General features: G+C 35.8%; 1 protein-coding gene and 1 pseudogene across 2 annotated transcripts in view; one reads left to right on the top strand and one right to left on the bottom strand.

The window, feature by feature from the left end:
• Window positions 1-1,249: 1,249 nt before the first annotated feature.
• PPP2R3A (protein phosphatase 2 regulatory subunit B''alpha) overlaps window positions 1,250-20,654 on the bottom strand; it is a 147,897-nt gene continuing 128,492 nt past the window's right edge. The window contains exons 10-13 of one of the 2 annotated variants that reach the window (XM_074214830.1): window positions 20,458-20,633; window positions 19,595-19,713; window positions 14,753-14,859; window positions 1,250-5,127 (exon numbers count right to left, since the gene is read on the bottom strand). In XM_074214830.1, the coding sequence (XP_074070931.1) occupies window positions 5,001-5,127; window positions 14,753-14,859; window positions 19,595-19,713; window positions 20,458-20,633 (529 nt within the window). In that variant the 3' untranslated portion in view covers window positions 1,250-5,000. The remainder of the gene's footprint in view (window positions 5,128-14,752; window positions 14,860-19,594; window positions 19,714-20,457; window positions 20,634-20,654) is intronic. The other variant, XM_074214829.1, reaches the window with a different exon arrangement.
• LOC141507301 (large ribosomal subunit protein eL14-like) lies at window positions 14,967-17,583 on the top strand (annotated as a pseudogene).

The raw sequence follows: 20,654 nt of genomic DNA, 5'->3' as shown, positions 1-20,654 counted from the left end.
TCAAGATTTTATTTAAGTCATATGTTAGCAATGTCTTATGAAAATGTATTTGGTCAAAATTTGTAATAATTTTGTGTTGACCAAAAATTGCCATATCATAGAAACTACTTCCATGAGTTGATGATTATAACTTAAAATGTAAATTAGTTATTATTTATTCCAGAAATGATTATTGCAAAGAAAATGCTAGAAATGGACTAATTGGGATATTTTTGCAAGGCCCCTAGGTTTTCTTAATGCAGCTGATGTTACAACTCTAAATTCAGAGTTACCTGATTGTTTTCCCAAATTTAATGTGATTACCTTAGTTTCCTATTTATTGCTGCATGGGATGGTGGCAATTTAGAAAATGTGGAAACCATGAATATGTGAGACCTCTGATTGTTGTGTAATGTTGAAAATGATGATTTCAGGTTGTTTTTAACACAAATTTCCCTTTTTTATGCTGGTATTCTCACTGCCACGTTTTTTGAAATATGTATTATGCCCTAAGTCTTATCAATAAATGTTAGTTTTCTAATTTCATGTTGTAGAATGTTGAGGGCTCTGGGATGGTATGCATGTAATGTTTTCTAAAATGTAAGGAACAACCATTTGATTACATCTTGTATCTTTTTTAATGGTTATATTTTGTTATGACTATTTAAGACTGACTAATGGCTTAAAAGAAACTACTGAAGAGTCCCAAGTTATGTCAGAAATTGTTTAAGAAGATCTGAAACAATCAGAATTAAGTTGCTTTTATCAGCCACAATTAATTTACAATGTCACATCCTATTCTCTTTTTGCTATCCTGTGAGGAATATTAACTCAAATTTTTATTTTTATGCTTGGAGGTGGAACTTTCATAATTTTAAAAGTTATCTGGCTGGAATAGCCTAAGTTCAAATTCCAATGTAGATTTTCTAGTAGGAGTCATAAGTCAAAAGAGGTAAGACATTTTCTGTAGTAAATACACTTCAAAACTTGATGAAAAGTAGAGTTCAAGGAAAAAAAGTAGGCAGAAGTGTATTCCATGTTTTTGCACACAGATACATCAAAACACAGTATACTGTGCTTTAGATTTAGAAATTGATAATTCCAAAATGTTACATTACTGAATGTGTTACAACACTTTGTACTTTTAAAAACTGCATTCACAAAACTTCTGAAGAAGATTTAAGGGAATTTGATATATCTAGGGTAACATACTCTAAATTAAAAACATTTTTTTCAAATATGGATATACTTTCTTCCTAAATTAAAAATGGTCTACAGGGTAAATAACATTTCCTTACATTTCTGGGGCAGGATTTTAGACACACAGAAAAATGAGTACTTGACTCAGAATTGAGTATATGTTCATTTGAATGGAGATGTGTGTGATCAGAAGAACTTAGAAGAAATTAGAAATGGAGGGGAATGGTGAAAACTATTATGTATTTTAAGCCTAAATACCACTGAGATTAACAGGTAAGATACTTGCCCAATGAAATAAATAATTTGCAATAGGATTGCTACATTTTATAAAATTGTTGGGTGTGATTATAGTAAAGTTGAAAAAAAAGGAAAGGGGGAAGACAGTGGATTGTTTATAAACTTTTGAGTTTAATTCTTGGCAAAATGAAATGTATTAATATATTATTAAAATGGTTTGGGAGCACATAGGGAAAAGAATAATGATCAGTAAGTATGCTCCAGTATGAATTCCTCAGGAACAAATTGTGCTATTCTGACTTTCTTTCTTCCATTCCTTTTTATTAGTTTAGTTAGATTAAATCAATCAAAGGAATGCCTGTTAATACAAATTTGGAATTTCAGCAAGGTATTGATACAATATGATATCCTTGTGGGTAAGATAAAAAGATTCTTAGCCAAATGAAAGTTAGGTGTATTTAAATTCAGATGACCTGTCATTAAGGAAGGAACATTTCATGGAATACCATAAGAGGTGATCATCATCAGACCTTTTTTTGTCAGCCTTTTCATTAGCAACTTGGAGACATGAAGCTAGCAGTTGCAGTAAATATATATATGCACTTGGCTGACATGTAGAAGAGGATTTGTTTTGTTTGGATCCTAAGCAGGGCAGAGTTAAATTACCAGTGGCTGATTGATTAAATGTAAGAAAAAACATTTTACTATATAGAGCCATCTCGAAAAAATGAAGTTGTCCCATTAGGTAGGATAATGATTGAGTCTCCATTAGTTTGAAAAGACCACTTGCCAGGGGTATTTGGAAAGGATAGGGCATGTATAGTTTACACTTGGATGACCTCTAAAGTGACTTCTAAGTTAAGACATTATGGTTACTTTTAGATAAATAAGATTCATCTTGGCATATATATACATATATATACATATATATACACATATATATACACACATATACACACATACATACACATACCTTTATTTGGTTTCAAAAAGGGGAAAAACAAAGTGAATCAAAGATAAAAACCATGCACCCCTCCCATTACCCCGTCCCAACAAGTCTTCCAAGTCTGCACAAGTCACTTAACTTAATTGATTATATCTTTAGCCACTGTAAACACTACTCAAATATTATACAAAGAAATGGGATAAGATGCATGGAATACAGCCATAAAATTGTTTTTAATTTTCTGTCTCATAGCAATTAGTGCTATGCTCTTGAAGTTTATTTTGTGTTGCATAGTATTAAGACTATAATAAATAACATTGAAAGTATCCATTAGGAGGTATTGAGGAATTGTGATATGCTGTTGCTAGTTCTGGATAATGTGATAATATTGTTAGCATGATTTCTGCAGCAGATAGTCAAATATACTATCTAGTTCTACAGTTTTTTTGTTAAATTAGCTCTCAGATAATTGAATATATCTAAAAATGTTTGAGAGTCTTATAAATTGTAGTACCTTAAAAATTTAGTTTAAAAAATGGTGGGTTTTTGTAATTTTTAATGGCACTGGCAACAGTTGTGTTTTTACACACACATTACCTTATGGAATAAAATGAAAAAGCTCTAAATTACATATTAAAAACATGGGGAATTTAGTAGAGAATCAGAGTTAAACAAAATAGGCCAAATGAAGACAAGAAAAACCTAGCTTGTCCTATTTTAAAATACAGAACTGAGTTTTAATTTTGTTCTTTCCTGAGTCTTAAGTGAAATAGTATAGGCCATTATGAATGTCAGATCATCTATACTACATTGTAATTTCTAAAAAAAAAACAGTATTGCCTTTTATCATACCATGCAAGATCAAAAATAGTTGATTTTTTTTTCTGCTGGAAAAAAACAGGATTATAGGTGGTAAATGCAATTAATTGTATCAGGAAAATAAGCCCAAATCCTAGGGTTTTTAGGTTGCCACAGGTTTTTTCCCTATTGAGTTCCTTCTAGGGAAGTTTATGAAAGTTCATTTTTCTGGTACATGAAGGGTAGATTTTAGCATCTAAAGAATTTGGAATCCTTACTCTTAGGTAAGTATAAGGAATTGGTGATTTTTCAAAGGTTGAGTGATCTAAATTTCCCTGGATGGATGGTCCTTTTCTTCATTGTTGCCCAGACTATTTCACTGTTCATTTGACTGTTCACCAAAAGAGGGGGTGGTGAGAAGATAAACTAAATTTGGTTTCCACTAGCAAATTTGGCAGAAATTTTAGGAAAAAAAATCTTTTGGCAGAAGTTATCTTAACAAAAAAAAAAGTTACCTGTGACTTCTTATTGAAGTGTGTTCCAATTTTTCATCATTACTTACTTTTTCAAGGTAAGACAAAATATTAGATATTGGTGGAATTTGGTGGCATGGTTTCTTGGAACATTTCTTGTGAACACAACCCAATCTCAACTACTTTCTGCCTTCGCAGGGGACAAATACAGATTTGCTTTTTTTTTTTAGGTTTTTTTTGCAAGGCAGTGGGGTCAAGTGACTTGCCCAAGGCCACACAGCTAGGTAATTATTAAGTGTCTGAGCCCAGATTTGGATTCTGGTACTTCTGACTACAGGGCCAGTGCTCTATCCACTGCACCACCTAGCCACCCCTAGGTTTGCTTTTCTATATGAAAAGAATTTAAGTTTTTATTCCATTTTCCTATGAAAGTTCAATCCAGAAAATTAAAAAAGTGGGTTGTGGTTAAAGAAGTTTATTCATGTTGAAAGAAATCAATCCTAGTAGGAGTCAGCTTCCTGATGTCTTCAAGTAGACTTCTTCCCACCAGAGAAAACATGGGTAAGGACATTTCTAGGTAAAATTGTTAGATTCTAATTCAACAGTTCTCATTTTTCTCTCCAGTTATAATTGTTTGTTAGTTGTATAAATTGATACTATTCTCAAGGAATCAAGACTCCTGTGCGCATATCTTTAGTAAATTTTTCCTTTTTGGAAATTATAGGTGCTATCTTGGCTTTTACTTCTACCATTTAATTCAGTCAAATGACCTGGGGGAAAGAAATTTACTTAACTTGAAAGAAGAGTTTTAACTCCTAGTAGTTAGTAGGCAGAAGGAACTTTAACCATTTGGTTTTTAATTATAAAAGTACAACGCTTGAGTAAGCTGATCTTTGTACTTTTAGTTCATGTTCCTAACTAAAAGAAATCCCTTTGAAACACTATATATCCAGGGGAAAAGTAAATTTGAGTCAGTCATTTTACACTGGTTTAATTTTCATGCCTTAGTATGACTTTCCATACTTAACTATGTTTATCGAGAGACACAGTGAAAAAAGATGGGAGATAGATACTACCTAATATTTTTTGAGCACTTATGTGCAGAACAGCCCAAATATATTAAAAGGGCATGCAATTAACATCTCTTTAGTGGTGATGTAAAAATATTCATTTGAAAATTGATAGCTGTCAGGGAAATCAAAAAAAATCCCGTTAGAATTTGCATTCAGACCTATTGCACAAAAAAACATTTTAAGTTAATCCAGTGCAATTGTACATTTACAGACATGAAAGATTTTAAGTGGCAGTATACAAAATATCCTTTCCATGAGGAAGTACATGTGTGTTGGCTTCACTGGGATTGGCAGCTACTCTTCATCTACTGAGTGAAGCTTTCCACATTTCTCTGAAAGACTTGAGATGACTATTTTGTCCTCTCTGCTTCCAAGTTCAGAGGGAGGAACAGGTTCATCTGCTTCATATTCTTCAAAGGAGCTGTAAGAACAAAAACAATTTTTGATGTTAAATTTGTATGTAAATTTGATGTAAATAGCAAAATAAGTACATTCATTTAGTGGGAAATATGCACACCACAGAGCCCTTGCTTTAGTGTTTAGAAGTATTCTAACTTTTTTGAAAATTTATTTTTATTAAAGATATTATTTGAGTTTTACAATTTCCTACCCGCCCCGCCCGACGGAAAGCAATCTGTCAGTCTTTGTTTCCATGTTGTACCTTAATCTAAATTGGGTGTGATGAGAGAGAAATCATATCCTTAAAGAGGTAACAAGATCAGACAATAAGATATCTGTTTTTTTCTAATTAAAGGGAATAGTCCTTGAACTTTGTCCAGACTCCACAGCTCCTTAACTGGATACAGATGGCACTCTCCTTTGCAGACAGCCCAAAATTGTCCCTGATTGTTGCACTGATGGAATGAGTGAGTCCTTCAAGGTTGATCATTCACTCCCATGTTGCTGTTAGGGTATAGTATTCTTTTTAATAACTACATAATAAGGAGGACATTTTATTAGAACTAATTTCAGGTTACAGCTGTTTTTGAGTCAGTTTGAATTTGTGTGTGTGTGTGTGTGTGTGTGTGTGTGTTTAGATATAGAATATAAGTGACAATTACTTGTTAGGCTGAGTGTGACTTTTTTTTCCTGGCAATTTTAAGATCTGAATCAGACCTTAAAGATCATCCCGTGGCTTAGAAAAGACTCTTAAATGACTTTCCTAGGGTCAAACAGTTAGAAACCCCCAGGTTACACAATGTGCTGCTTAGTATAGTATAACTTTCAATATGCATCCCTAGGCGAATTTTAACAGTAGTAGATATTACTTTAAAGCTCAAGTGCTGGTAAGAAATCTGTGGCCAGTGAAAACGTATTAGTGGCAAATCACTAGCTTAAAAGAAAGTCATAAGAGAATGAAAGAAGGCTAATTAGTGGTCAGACTAATTGTCTTTGGAGTGGGAGGAGGTAATCACTATTGCCACCTAGTGGTAACAATGGGAACTGCTAGTTTCAGAGGTGTCAAAATAGTAATTGGTTACAAGCGTAAAAAAAACTAGTACTGATGCATAAAAAGTGCTTATCATGGGTCAAGGGAAGACTTTCAAAAAAGATATTTGGTCAACTAGTTAGGGATTAGGTGCAGTAGTTCAGTTGTGAGGCACTGAGAAACTGGCCTTGGGAACAAGAAGAAAGTTACATATATCTGAGAAATTTCTTTCAGTAATAGTTAGGAAGCAGATAGGGCCTAACAACTTAAAATGACTTAAAAATTTTTTAGGGACGGCTAGGTGGCACAGTGGATAAAGCACCAGCCCTGGAATCAGGAGTACCTGGGTTCAAATCCGGTCTCAAGACACTTAATTACCTAGCTGTGTGGCCTTGGGCAAGACACTTAACCTAAAATAATTTTTTTTAAGGATATGTGAAAGCTTTTTTTTTTTAATGGAGAAAGTTCTGAGTTCAGTTTTTAACATGAATGTCATTTAAACATAAGCATAGCACTTTTATTTTCTAGAGAGAAAGAGATAATATCTGGACTCAAGATGAGAGTTGGAGGGTCTAAAATGCCAGGCCAGGTTGAAGTCTGATTTAGAGATTATATAGGGAGTCACCAAAAGGCTTTTGATTAGGTTTGATACATATTTTAGGAATAACAATTTGGCCAACTGTGTGGAGGAAGGATTGGAGAGAACCCAAAAGACTAGAAAGGGCATGCTGTTTAATAGGGTGATGGCAAGAGATTTAAACAAAGTGGATGATGACCTTGAAAAGGAAGGTACTTGAGGGTAAACATATTAAGGTAAAGATCTAGGTGTCATCTAAAAAAAAAGATTGTAAGTGAAGTTAGCTGCATAGAGACACATGTAGTGTAAAAGCTGTGTGGAAAGCAATGAATTCTCAAAAGTAGCATACATGTGCAAAGAATAACAAACTTGAATTGCACAAAAAGAGGAAGTAGAGGATGGATATAGAATACCAGTTAAGTGGTTAGCAATACAGAATGATAACATGACTTGGGAGGCAAATTTAATGCTGATCACACTGCATTAAAGTTTCAGGATAAGGCCATCATTGCTGGAGGAGAGTAAGGATGTTTTCTTGGGTGTTGTGGGAGGGAATATTGGGAAATGAACATTAGATCAAATGCTGCTGGGGGGGGGGGGTTAAAATGAAGGAAAATGTGAATTTCCAGTAGCCCAAGCCTCTGATTTTGTCTAAGCTTTGTGGCCAAATAAGGTTTCAAGAAGGGGTGATTTAGGATAGGATCTTGGAATAGGAAAAAAAAGCAAAATTGGTGTGGTGCTGGAGGGTAATGTAGTAAAGGTACCATCAAAAGAGACTCAGATTGGAGACAGAGTTAAATATAGCCTGAAGGTAATGAAGGCTGGGGGAAAGTTAAACTCTTTTAAAGATTAACTTTAGATGCTAAACCCTGACCATGCTTTTTCTTTGCATTATTAGATGGGTGGTTCTTGTAACTCGGCTATTTTCTGTATATAGACCTTTCTTTGACTCTTTCCCTTTATTTCTTTCCACAGAATCACAAAATCCGAGTTGGGAAGAAACACCAAGGTCACCTAGCCCAACTTCTACCTGAATAGAATCCTACAAAACATACTTGACAAGTTGGTTGATCCAGCCTTTGCTTGAGGATTGGATCTCCAATGAGGAGGAAATTGCCTTCTGAGACATCACACTTCATTTATGGACAGTGTTGTTTAATAGTGTCCCTCAAGAATAAAACTGCCTTTTTATTTTTAAACAACTTCTTCCATTACTCCTAGTTCTCCCTTCTTTTTTCTTGGGTGGGGGGTGAGGCAGTCAGGGTTAAGGGACTTGCCCAGAGTCACACAGCAGAGCTCCTCCCCTGCACCAACTCCCTAGTTCTCTCTTCTTGAGCTTATCAAGCAGAACAAACCTTGATTCCTCTTACATGGTTTACTCTTCAGATAGTTAGAATTGTTATGTCCATTATTTTCTTCAAGTTAAACATCCCCAGAATTAAACTGAAAACCATATTTTAGTCTTGTACTGCATACAGAAAGTGAGATTTTTAGCAATCCACACATTAAACTTAATTGGTCAAGCATTTGTGCTGGTGCCAGTCGCTCTGTAGGGCTCCCCAGTGGCAACCCGATTCAGATTCTGGTGGCAGGTAAATTACCATTAGGAAATACTCTTTCCTTCATGGATATGGTGCTAGCCTTACTCCTCCCTCCTCCTAGGTGGAATCAAACCTGCAAGTGAATGTTTCAAGCACTCCCAATTTCTCATTTCCTTAATCTGCTTAATTCCCACAACTCTGTCCGGGTGGTCATATCCCATATCATTCAGCAATATTTTATTTCCATGTTGACAAGTTTTGATCCTCACTTCTATTCATTCTACATTTCCTTATGCCTCTAACTCTTCCACTCCAACTTCCAGCACTTCTACTCCTTGGGTTGTAACCAGTGCAAAGTAACTTTTCTCTCGAATCCCCCAAACTTCTTAAACTGTCCTTTTCATTTGAGTCTTTTGTCCCCTTGTCCAATTGTCACACACTGATAAATCTGACTCTTGACTGTCCTATCCTTTCATCATTGGATGTAGGACTTACTCTTCCTAATCTTCAATCTCCTGATTTATTTATGCTTTCAAACATGCCCATGTTTCTCCCCTTCCCCCAAATCCTTAACAGACTCATTTCCTGTATTGTAGGTAGTCATTTCTCCTTTCTAGAATTTTATGTAGTTACTTAATAAGTGTTTATTGACCTGTTAATGGCTAAGCTTCTTGAGGAAGCTACAAATGCCTTTATAAATACCCTTTCAGTCCCTCAAAAACAAACTCCTGCCTTGACAGTCTGGCTTCTGATTCCATCAACAGCAACAGTTCTCCAAGGTCATTGCCAAATCTAATGACTGGTGTAGCATTTGACACTGAATTTTCTTCTTTCTGGTTTTTGGAACTCTGCCCTCTCTACTGTTCAATTGTTCCTTAGGTTCTTTTTGGTTCTTGTAATGATGGCCTCTGGCTCAGTCTTGGCCCTTTTTCCTAGGTAGTATTTCACTTGGTAAGATCAACATCTTTCAGGCATTTGGTGATCTCTACAGAGATGATTCCCAGATGTATGTATCCAGTCCTCTTTTTCCCTCAGGTGCTACAGTCCCACTAACTACCTTTTAATATAGCAAACTCAATAAGTTCAAAAACGAACTCATTTTTTTTCAAACCCTAATGTCTTTGCAACTATCTTATAACTGTTCCTAATTTTTTCAAAACAATTGACAGCTTTTTCTCACTCCAGTTAGGAGGGGAGAATGTACGGTCAAGCAAACAAATGTCCAAATGCCCTCACTATGTCCAAAAAAAAAAATCTCCTGCACCCTGTGTATGTCTCCTCTTTGCCAAGAAGTGGGAAGTATATTTTATCTCTAGGTCTCTGCAATTGTGTCTGTTTATTTACATTGTTCTGAGTTCTTTTAATATTTTTGTATTTACAGTGTATTTGCAGTGTTATAGTATAAATTGTTCACCTGATTTGTCTACAATAGTTTATACAATTTTTTCCAGGTTTCTCTGAAATTGTTCCTTTCATCATTTCTTACACCACAGTAGTGTTTCATTATATTCATATTCCATAATTTGTTCAGCCCATTCCCCTGGATTGGTGGGCTACTCTCTCACTAAATTTCCAGATCTTTTCCACCATGAAAGAGTTACTATTATGTATACTTGGCTCCTTTCTCCCTTTTATCTTTTTGGGCTACAGACTTTAGGATCTATAGGTATGGATGGAAAGGTCAGTAACTTTTAAGACATGGTTCCAAAGAACTTTTCAGAATGACAGAGAATATATTTTTATTTCTTTAGGTTTTTTGTAAGGCAATGGGGCTAAGTGGCTTGCCCAAGGCCACACAGCTAGGTAATCATTAAGTGTCTGAGGCCACATTTGAACTCAGGTATTCCTGACTCCAGGGCTGGTGCTCTATCCACTGTACCACCTAGCTGCCCCAACAGAGAATATGTTATTCCATCAACAATACATTAATAAGGGGATGAGAATGGCATAAGCTCTTTGAGGGGGAAGATTATTTTTTGCAATAAGGAAGAGGAAAAGGTTTAAGGACAGAGCCCTGGCAAAAACCCATGTAAAAGGGGCAAGGGCATGGATGACGAGCCCACAAAGTATATCAAGATAGCTCAGTTTGAGGTAGAGAACCAAGACAGAACAACATGTCAAGAAATCCCAGGGAATACATTTAGAATGAGAAGTCAAGAAGAATGAGGATGGAGAAATGATTTGTTCTTTAGCAATAAGAGATCACTAGTAACCTTGGAGAAAGCAGTTTCAGTTATTGGGGAAGAAAGCCAATTTTGAAGTTGCTGAGAAGTGAAAAACTAAAGTATTAACATCCTTTCCTGAAAGTTTGCTGTGGAAAGGAAAAGAGTCCTACAGTGGCAACTGTAAATTTCTCAAAGTCACATAATTTACAAGTGGCAGGGGAACTAGAACCTGGCTGTCTGACCTGTATTAAATGGTTTTTCTATAAAACCAGGCTGTTGATTTTATTTATTAGAAGCTAAACAGACCAACATAAGGCATTTTTTAGGTGCTAATAATAATAATAAAAAAAACAACTTGTCTGGCAACAAGGAGTTTACAGTTTAGAGAGAATGAGAGACTGGGAAGTATGTGGGAGAGGCTAAACCACGAAGAAACATCGGAGGGGACTAGAATGAACAGTGCACTTCCCAAGTGCTAGTTTGCTACTAATTATAGAATCCTGGGTATCCCCTGGGGGCATTTCTACAGAGCAATTTATGATGTTGAGCTATTTGACACTTCATTCTGTTGGTAAGAACTTTTTCTTCAGAAGAGAAAGGATCTGAGTAGCTGTGACTATCCATCCAGATGCATCTCTGTTGGGACTTGTTTTCCAGGATGAAGGCTGTGGGCTTAAAGTTGTAATGTTCTTGGGTTCAGAGTCCTGGGCTGTCTGTACCCATCAGAGTTTAAGGGAATACAGTTGTTTTTTGGCCAGGTTGGCAGTGGTTTGGAATGGCTGGCCCCTTCTCCACAGGAGCAATGGGCTAGAAGTAGGTTTCCTGGTTTGGGGTGGGGGAGGGCACTACTATTCCCAAGATTCTTGAGTCCTTAAAGTCTGAGAGGAGAGACTGGCCAGATAGTGCTGGTGGTCTTCTTTCTAGCCCTCAGGTGCCTTTTTAAGAAATAGCAACTAACCTTCAAGGAAAAAGAGGTTAACAGGCAGAACAGTGGACATACTGAGTCTGTTGTAGCTAGTATGAAATGGCAGAAAAAGTAGAATGTCATCAAGAAATGACCAGGAGTCCCATTTGGCTGGAATATGGAATCTGAAGAAGCCGTATTATGAAATAAGGCTCAAAAGACAGACTCTAGAAGCTGTAAATGCTGGGTACAAGTCTAGCTTCTTTCATCCACACCACATCACCATCTTCCCTGTGTCTTAAGGAACCCCCAATCCATTGCTTTTGAGAAAGTTCTGTTGATGCCTTCTGTTTCCATATCATAGATGCATGAAATTCATTCCTTCTCTTAAAACAAAAACAAGCAAAAAGTTGACACAATGACCTTGTCTGAGAATGACAACATATCCTGCCTATTCAGTGCCCCTTTTTCTGCTTAAAAGAAGGGGGGCAAATTTCATTGACTTGGGGACTGTTACTGGTTTTTCTGGTTGCTCAGATTTCAGTTTCCAGTTATCTTTTTATCTAGAGTGCTGCAGTCACTGGGGACCTTTTGTTCTGCCAATTTCACTCTGAATTATTTCATGCAGATCTTTTCATGTTTCTATCTATATATCGTACTTGTTATTCCTGACTTTATATTCATTATCTTTGGATCCTACAGTGTGTTCAATCATTATCCCATCCATGTGCTCCTACTTTGTCCTTGATTTGAATCTCACACTCCATCTTGTTGTAGTTCAGGAAATATGACACTCCAGAAGAACATGCATTTGAATATAAAATACAATTTCATCAAAACCGTTATTTTATGTAAGGGGAGAACTAAAATGCCCAATTTTAAATTCTAGCTTCCCTATTGGCTTTTTGGAAAAATCCGATTCTTTGTACTTTAGTTTCCCAATTCATAATCATGTATATTCACTTGAAAATAAAATTATGTAAATATTTAGTTATAGTTTTGCTTGAGAAAAAATTTGTATGAGAAAAAAGTGATTATTTAATATAAAAAAAACTAGGGTGGATATGAGAGGGCTTCAGTAAATTGTAAAAGAAGAAAGGTAGTATAAAAGATCCTTTAAAGAAGATTGAAAAAGGGGTTAGGTAGGAAAAGATAACCACTATGTTCTCTTGGAAAACATGCAAGGTTAAAAATTTAGAGGAATGTCTCCAGTGCATTGGGGAGACTCTCCATATATGAAGAATAATGGGAGGACAGGAGTTTGACAGGTTGAGAGGGTTGGAATGGGTTAAGTAATCCACCGTGTTTGAAGATTAACTAGTAGATTCAATTCAATGAAACTAGCATTGACTGAGCAATGTACAAAGCACTGAGGATACAGAAACCATAGTTTGATACATTGGAGAGAACAAGAGAATTTGATGCACATTTTCTTGTCCTGTATCTTTACTCTCTAAGCTAAACTCCTTGAAAAAGTCATCTCCACTTGCTGCTGCCCCTTCTTTTCTTTAGACTTCCATCTCATCCCTCAGCTGAAACTGCTCTTCAAACTTACCAATGATCTCCATTGCCATGTTGTGATGGTCTTTTCTCAGGCCTCCTCCTTCTTGGCCTTTCTGCTGCATTGGACATTGTTGACCACTTTCTTCTGAGTTTTTGTGACATCACTGATTCTGATTCTTCCATCCACTATCTTTTCTGCATCTTTGTTGGTGACTCAATCACATGGTGCATAGCATTCTATCCTGGAACTCTTCTTAATCTTCTTTACTAGGGTTTGTTGAATCAGGATCTTATTTTTAAGAAGCATTTCAATAATTTATTTCAATTTAATTGAGTTTATTTGTATTTCATGCATTTAAAAATATTGTTCTCAGAAGAAGTTGTGATGCACAAAAAGGTTAAGAATCTCTGTTCTATATTCTCTCTTGTGATAATTTCATCAGCTTTTATTGGTTTACTATTCTCTCCTACCCAATAATTTCCAGACAAAAACCAGCACCAGTCTCTCCCCTCAACTTTAGTCCTTAGTCCCAGCTCATTATTTACCTACTGGGCATGTCAAACTTGATGTCCTAGAGACATATTAAACTCAACATGTTGAAAACTAAACTATTCCAAACTTCCCTATTTCTCTCAGAGATACTACCATCATTCCAGTCTCAAGTTTGTAGTCTTAGAATGTTCCTGGCCTTATGTTCCTCCATCTCATATCCATTTTGTTTCTAAATCTTGTTGTTTCTACCTCTACAACATATCTTGCATCCAACTTTTCTATCCATTCACATATCACTTTAATGTAGAACCTCACCACCTCCTGCCCAGACAATTGAAACAGTCTCCCCAACTGGTCACAAATATTTTCTTGAACTAGCCTGCCTCACATATTCCTAACTGCCCTTAGATGCAGTTGTTCCCATGACTCTTGCTCTTGCTCAACCAGTGCCACTGGCTTCCTTTTGCACCAAGGATAAACCATAAACTTCTCTGTTTTTAAAATTTTTAAATTTAAATAAGATTTTAAATCTTATTTTTCCAGTCTTATTAGATGTTGTTTCCCCTCTGTAATCCAACCAAACTGGCCTTCTTTCTGTTCCTCACAGACACAAAACTCCATTTCCCTTTGTCTCCCAATACAGGAATGTGCTTTCTCATCTCTGCCCCAGAGTCTTCAGAGTTTAGAAGTATCTCCAGTGCCATCTTCTGCATGAAACCTTTCCTGATTCTTCCATCTGTTTCTGCTCTTGCTCCCAAACTCCCTTGTATTTAACTACTTTCTATACATTTGATTTTTGACTTTATATTTAGGTTATATATTTTTATATCCATTTGTTGTTTTTCCCATTAGAACTTAAGCTTCAGTGTGAATATGGAAAGCTTGATTCTTTGTATTTGTATCCTTTGCATAGTATCTGGCACAGGAAGGAGATGAATAAATATTGATTGTGGAATACACTGACAATGAGGAGGATCAGGATGGTTTCCTCTATGAAGGAGTGAACTGAGAAATAAAAGTAATTAAGGATTCTAAGAGGTGAAGATAAAAGAGGAAGTACATTTCTGACATGGGAGACAACCTTGGTAAAGACAGAGATGAAACAGAAAGTCTTGGGGAAAGCCTCAGGGGTAGGGAAGATGGGAGGGACTTCTTAATGTCCATGGTGGGGAAACTCGGATTCTGGTTGAGTTTCTAGAGGTAATAGAGCAGAAAGGGCAGCACCAGACCTACTTAAATGAAGGCAGGCCCCACCTATGCTTTATGGAGGAGGTACTTAAAATAAACTACCTACTTCCTTGCCATCCTCACAGCCTCCCCATACTTTGCCTGCCTTGAATCTCAAGAAGGCCTTAGCTACATGGGGCTTGTCATGAGATCATATTTTGAGAAATAGCTAAAAAAATTCTGAAACGTAGAGAGAATCCCACCTACCCTTCTTGTAATTGCTCATTAGCAGATTCCTCAGCAACAAGAATTTCATATTCCTCAGCAGCATATCTGTCCCAATCAGAAGGTTCAGGGCTATCATTCTCAACATCCTGATTAAAAGAAAAGAGACCAAAAATGCATTAAATTTTAGATGAAGCATTCATGATGAAAACTAAAAAGTATATTGGAATGTGTTTTAGAATTAAAAATTATCCATCTAAAAATGTTACACGTTAACAGTATGTTAGGAATGTTCTTCTTACATCAGAAGAATTACTTATCAGTTTCACCTTCTAATTGGTTGTCCTCATGTTCCTCAGCTGAGAGAAAGCAAAATTTGAAGACAATGGATTAAACAAATAAACTGGAAAAAGGATAAAAATATTTCTTACTGAACCATGACAGTAGAATGCATGTTCTGTTTCTCGCCAACTGCAACATTTCAACACTTTTGAGAGGCTCCAGGGTTATTTGTATCCTGGAGAGCTTACTGCCAAAAGACTGGCCATGCAGGGGTGAAATAAAGCCTTTTATAGAGATGACTTTTGTTAAATTGGCAATAATCTTTGAAGTTCATCAAATAAATTTGCATGTGTTAATTTTGAAAGTAGTTTGCATCTTCAGCTATATAGGCCAAAGAGTAGACAAGAGAGTTATTTTTAATGACCCCAGGCTCCATCCTGAAACAAATCTCATCTTTTTTTTTTAAACATCTGTATAGTTCTAGTAATGTTTCATGGTGAAAAGTCATGGAAAAACAAAGACTCCAAAGGATTAATGATGTAGGTCAACCAAACAGTAATAGAAAAGTACATGATGAATGAGAATAGGTTTCAAAATATTGGCAATGAAGAACTGTGCAGAAAAGGCTTTGTAGAGATATCAGAAATGTGTGAATGGAAATGGAATTGGTCATATAGAAGACCTATGGATATAACCTAAGAACAGCTTGTGAACTACATAAATCTTTGCAAAGTCAAGAGGAAAAAAAGAAAGTTCCTAGTATGTTGATTTGATCTCCTGTGGAAAATTTATGAGAGGCTGTGTTTGAGAATCTCAAAGGATGAAAAAGTTTGGGTAGGCTGTAATTTAGATCTTTGGAGTAAGTATCAAATCAGTGAAATTATGGACCCATCAATGTACTGACTTATCCTCTGAAGGAATTTATTGACTAAACAAAAGTTTTTAACTCTTTTTTTTTAAGGTTTTTGCAAGGCAATGGCGTTAAGTGGCTTGCCCAAGACCACACAGCTAGGTCATTATTAAGTGTCTGAGGCTGGATTTGAACTCAGTTACTCCTGACTCCAGGGCTGGTGTTCTATCCACTGCACCACCTAGTTGCCCCTTTAACTTATCTTTAATTCAGCTTTGGCTGGATTCACATTAAAGCATCTCTCTATTTTTCAGTACAAATATTTTTATTATAAATATATTTGATTATCATAATTAGATCTTGAGGGACTAGATGTCTCTCCAGTAATTCCTTATGATATTATTATCTTGGTAAAATGCTGTCTAGTCAATGGTACTTGATGAAAATGAATAATGTGGTGACTTTACACAAATGAATAGAATAGCTGCTTCAATAAGATTAGATATGCCAAAGTTAAGATGGAGAATTGTGGATTGGACTGAAGTCTAATTAGGTTTATCTAGAAGTGTCAATGACTATCAAAAGAAAGAACAGTGATTGATTTAATGAAGTAAATTTGAAGGAGTACTGAAGGGCTGTTTAATTTGCTTGAATAAAGATAAACATTATTATCAAAACTGCAGACTGAACAAAACTGAAAGGTGAGAATGATCATTACAATGGATGACAGAACTGGAAGGCAAAAAGATCTCATTGGATTGGAATAATATGTTAAATCTAGTACGATAATAGTTGATAATTGTAAAATTCTACATCTAGGGTTCCAATCCCCCCCTCCAAAACCTACTGATGGGTAAAGAAAGATTGAGTTTTGGCTAGATGAAAGTTCAAGTAAAAACTTGACATTTTTGGTAACTTTAGTAAGGTAAAAAATGATGGTGACAACCAAAAAACCAATGTGATTTTTGGCTACATTAACCGAAGAGTTATGTCAAGCATAAAGAATTATGTCAAATGTTCAGCACTGCCAACATGGTATTCAAGCTTTTGTGGAAATTGGCCAGGTGGCCTACACTTCCTTTGGGCCTGGGGCGGGCAAGCTGGTAGTTACTGTTGATGTTATTGATCAGAATAGGGCTTTGGCTGATGGCCCACAGTGGCATGTTGGAGGCAGGCGTGCCAATTAAATGTCTGTATCTTACAAGTTTCCTTTTCAAGTTCCCACACGGTACTAGGCAGAAATATGTCTGGGGAAAAAAGATCAATACAAAAATGGTCAAGAACATTGAAGCCAGAGAACAGAAAGCTAAGATGACAGATTCTGATCCTTATAAAATCATGAAGGCCAAGAAAATACACCGAATTTTCAAGCATGAGGTGAAGAAGCACCAGAAGTCCTCCACCCACCAGGACTCTCCTAAGAAGGGAGCTGCCCAGAAGGCATTTGCCTCCAAGGTCTCTGTCAAGAAGATTGCAATGAAAAAGGCTGAGGGCCATAAGGGGCAGAAGGACCCCAAAGCACCTAGTTAGAAGGCTCCAACCATGAAGGGACCTGCTAGAAGGAAGCTGCTACTGCTTCAAAGGCCAAAAAGCAAAGATTACCAGAAATTAAATAAAGGTTTTGCTACACCCCCCCCCACACAACTGTACATGAAAATTCATAGGCTCTAACAGAAACCCCTTGTTTTTTTCTGTATGCTGAAATATGTGTTGAAGACTTACTCTCACAATAAAAAAAATTCTCCAGGTTATCTTAATTTGTATTTTATTTTATTAGTGAGTTGGAACACTCTTATCATATAGTTAATAGTTTCAATTCTTTTAAGAACTGTTTGTTCATATACCTAGGTTGTTTTAATAAGTTGCACTGTTAATTCTCTAATTATATATTTTTTATTTTTAGTCTTTTTGTTAGTTTAATATTTACTTTGATAACTACATTTAAAAGATTATTTCCTTATAGAATTGCTCAAATTCTTCATCTTTTGCAATGAATATTCACATGAACTTTCTTATATTCATAATCAGTTTGCTTCAGTTTCTTTATAATCACTGTGTGCACTATTAAGGTGAGATAAGCCAGTGTTTCATCATATGATAATTTTTTTCTATTTTAATACAGAAAACCAACTCTGACAGCCATTTTATTTAAATTTTTGATGAGAAACTCTAAGTCACCTTTTCACGTGGTTCCAACATTTTTATGTCTTTTTTTTTTTGCAAGGCAATGGGGTTAAGTGGCTTGCCCAAGGCCACACAAGTAGGTCATTACTAAGTGTCTGAAGCCGGATTTGAATTCAGGTACTCCTGACTGCAGGGCCAGGGCTCTATCCACTTTGCCACCTAGCTGCCCCCTTTTTTTTTTGTGTCTTCTAATTTCATTTATGACAACGATATGTATTAAGGATTTGGTCCTTCAGGAGTATGTAAATTTGTTGCTTGTTGGACAAAGGTTGCATGTTAACATGGAGTCTAAAAACTGTAATTCTTGGCACCCTTTCTCCTCACTCCTCCCTCCCACCCCCTCCCTTTTTTGACCCAATACTGTGGAAGAAGTTATAAAGGACTGAGTCTTATTTTTTTGCCTTTTGAATTTCATGACTTACTGTAGCTAAAAAACCAAAAACATCCTCTTTGGTGGCTAGTCTTCTGATGATGAGCTTCTCTATATTTAATCAATAGTTTTTCCCTAGACAGTAAAAATATTCTATTATGGGACTCACACTGAAACATCTAGTTTCTAGAAACTGTCAAAGAATGCATTCCACTAGTATTCTTTTTAAGAACTTGGGGCTAGGGGCACCTAGGTGGCGCAGTGGATAGAGCACTGGCCAACCCCACTGCCTTACCCCCCCCCCCCCCAAAAGAACCCTTGGACTTGTTGAGTTATTTTCACCATTTGACTCAATTTTTTTTCATCACTTTTTAATTATGGAGGATGCTCATCACCTGTGCATAAAAACTCCCAGGTTATTATCTATATAGAGCTGTTTTTAGCATTCCTAAGGGTATAAAATATAAACAGAGTGTAAAACTTGCCTGAAAGACCTTAGCATTCAGTGACACTCATGGTAGTGAGTTGATTTTTTTAGATAGAGTAAAATGGCAAGAAAACAATGAATGTCTACTTTTTGTGTCTATGTCAGTTACCAGTTGTGTGATCATGGAAAAGTTATTTTCCCTAGCTTCCATTTCTGTATGATGAGTTGTTGATGGACTGTTAAGCTCTAAAAATTCTTTGATAGGTCTATAGATATGAAAAACAAATCAAAATATTATCAGGGGCATTTTTTTTTTCAAACTTTTTTTTGAAGCAACTTGTTCATAACATGTAAGTTTGCTATCATGAGAGATATTTTACTTGGATCTTCTGCCTCTACCTATCTAAGTGTCTTGTGTGTGCCTTCAATCTCTGGTTTGATATGCTGCTTCTCTGAAGAAGAGGCTTCTCAGGATAGTTTTGAAACATGTTTGAAAATGTTGAATTTAGCATATGTATATTTTAAAACCTCAACTGTAAGAGAATTTCTGTTTCACACAAAGTCTTTTTTTCTTTTTTCCTTTTCTTATGTATATATGGTCAAGTTCAGAATAACAAAAATAAATATTTTATTTTAAAATATTTTTAAAAGAATGTAGATTTTTTTGGGGGGAAGAAAAATTAAAGCTATAAGGCATTTTCTAGCTCTATCTGGTCCTATGATCTTTTAGCATTTATTGCTGGATGCAATAATATTAAATTACAACAATACCTTTTGCACTGCAAAGGGATCTCTCTGTTCATGGTCCAGGTACTTCTCCAGATTAAAGAAGGTGTCATAAAAAATATGAGCCATTCTGCATCTCTTCAGGTCTCTGAGAGTTATTTTCCCTGCAAAAAGCAAAGTCTGTAATTTCATTGAAAGCTTATCAAGTGAAAAATTTTTGTCCCAAATTAAAAAAAAAATTGTACATGTTATATAATTATAAAAAAATCCATTTTTCCTACAGAAGGTTTATTACAAATGATTACAAACTTGCATTATGTTAGAAATATTAACTTTAGTAAAGAAATCATGGAAGATCTCTACCCTCAATAAACTTACTTTTTTTTTTTAGGTTTATTTATTTATTTTTTGCAAGGCAATGGGTTAATAACCCCATTGTGGCTTGCCCAAGGCCACACAGCTAGGTAATTATTAAGTGTCTGAGGCCGGATTTGAACTCAGGTCCACCTGACTCCAGGGCCAGTGAATGTTCTATCCACTGTGCCACCTAGCTGCCCTGAAACTTACACTTTAAAGAAGAATTTGATGAGTTAAACAACATAGGGTTGCTTTGGGTTTATGCATTCAGTAAGTTTGGTGTAGTAGCAATAGGTTCAAAATTATAACTCATGAATTTGGATCTTTGCTTTACCCTCATGTAAACCTGAATTACATGAGTTAGCTTTTCTGAGCCCCAGTTTCCACATTTATAAAACAATGATACTAACATTTGTATAATTTACCTTTTAGGTCTATTGTAAAGCTTAAATGCAATAATGTATATTAAAGCATTTTGAAACTTTAAAAGGTAATATAAACATCTATAATAGTTAAAACTAGAAACAGAGTATACAATAAAATGGTACTACCATCAAGTTCTGGCTTCACTAGGTCAAGCATCTGGCAGAGCAAGTCATGGAATGGCAATGGTTCAATACCCATGGCTTCCATTCTTTCACACTGTTCTTCATAGAAATATTCAAGTTCATACATGGAGAGCACACCATCCCCATCCAAATCCATACAGCGGAACCAATATTCAATGCTGGTAAATAAAGAAACATTA

Source organism: Macrotis lagotis, chromosome 1 (genome assembly GCF_037893015.1).
Source record: "Macrotis lagotis isolate mMagLag1 chromosome 1, bilby.v1.9.chrom.fasta, whole genome shotgun sequence".
NCBI lineage: Eukaryota > Metazoa > Chordata > Mammalia > Peramelemorphia > Peramelidae > Macrotis > Macrotis lagotis.
This window is presented reverse-complemented; position numbering and strand designations above follow the sequence as displayed.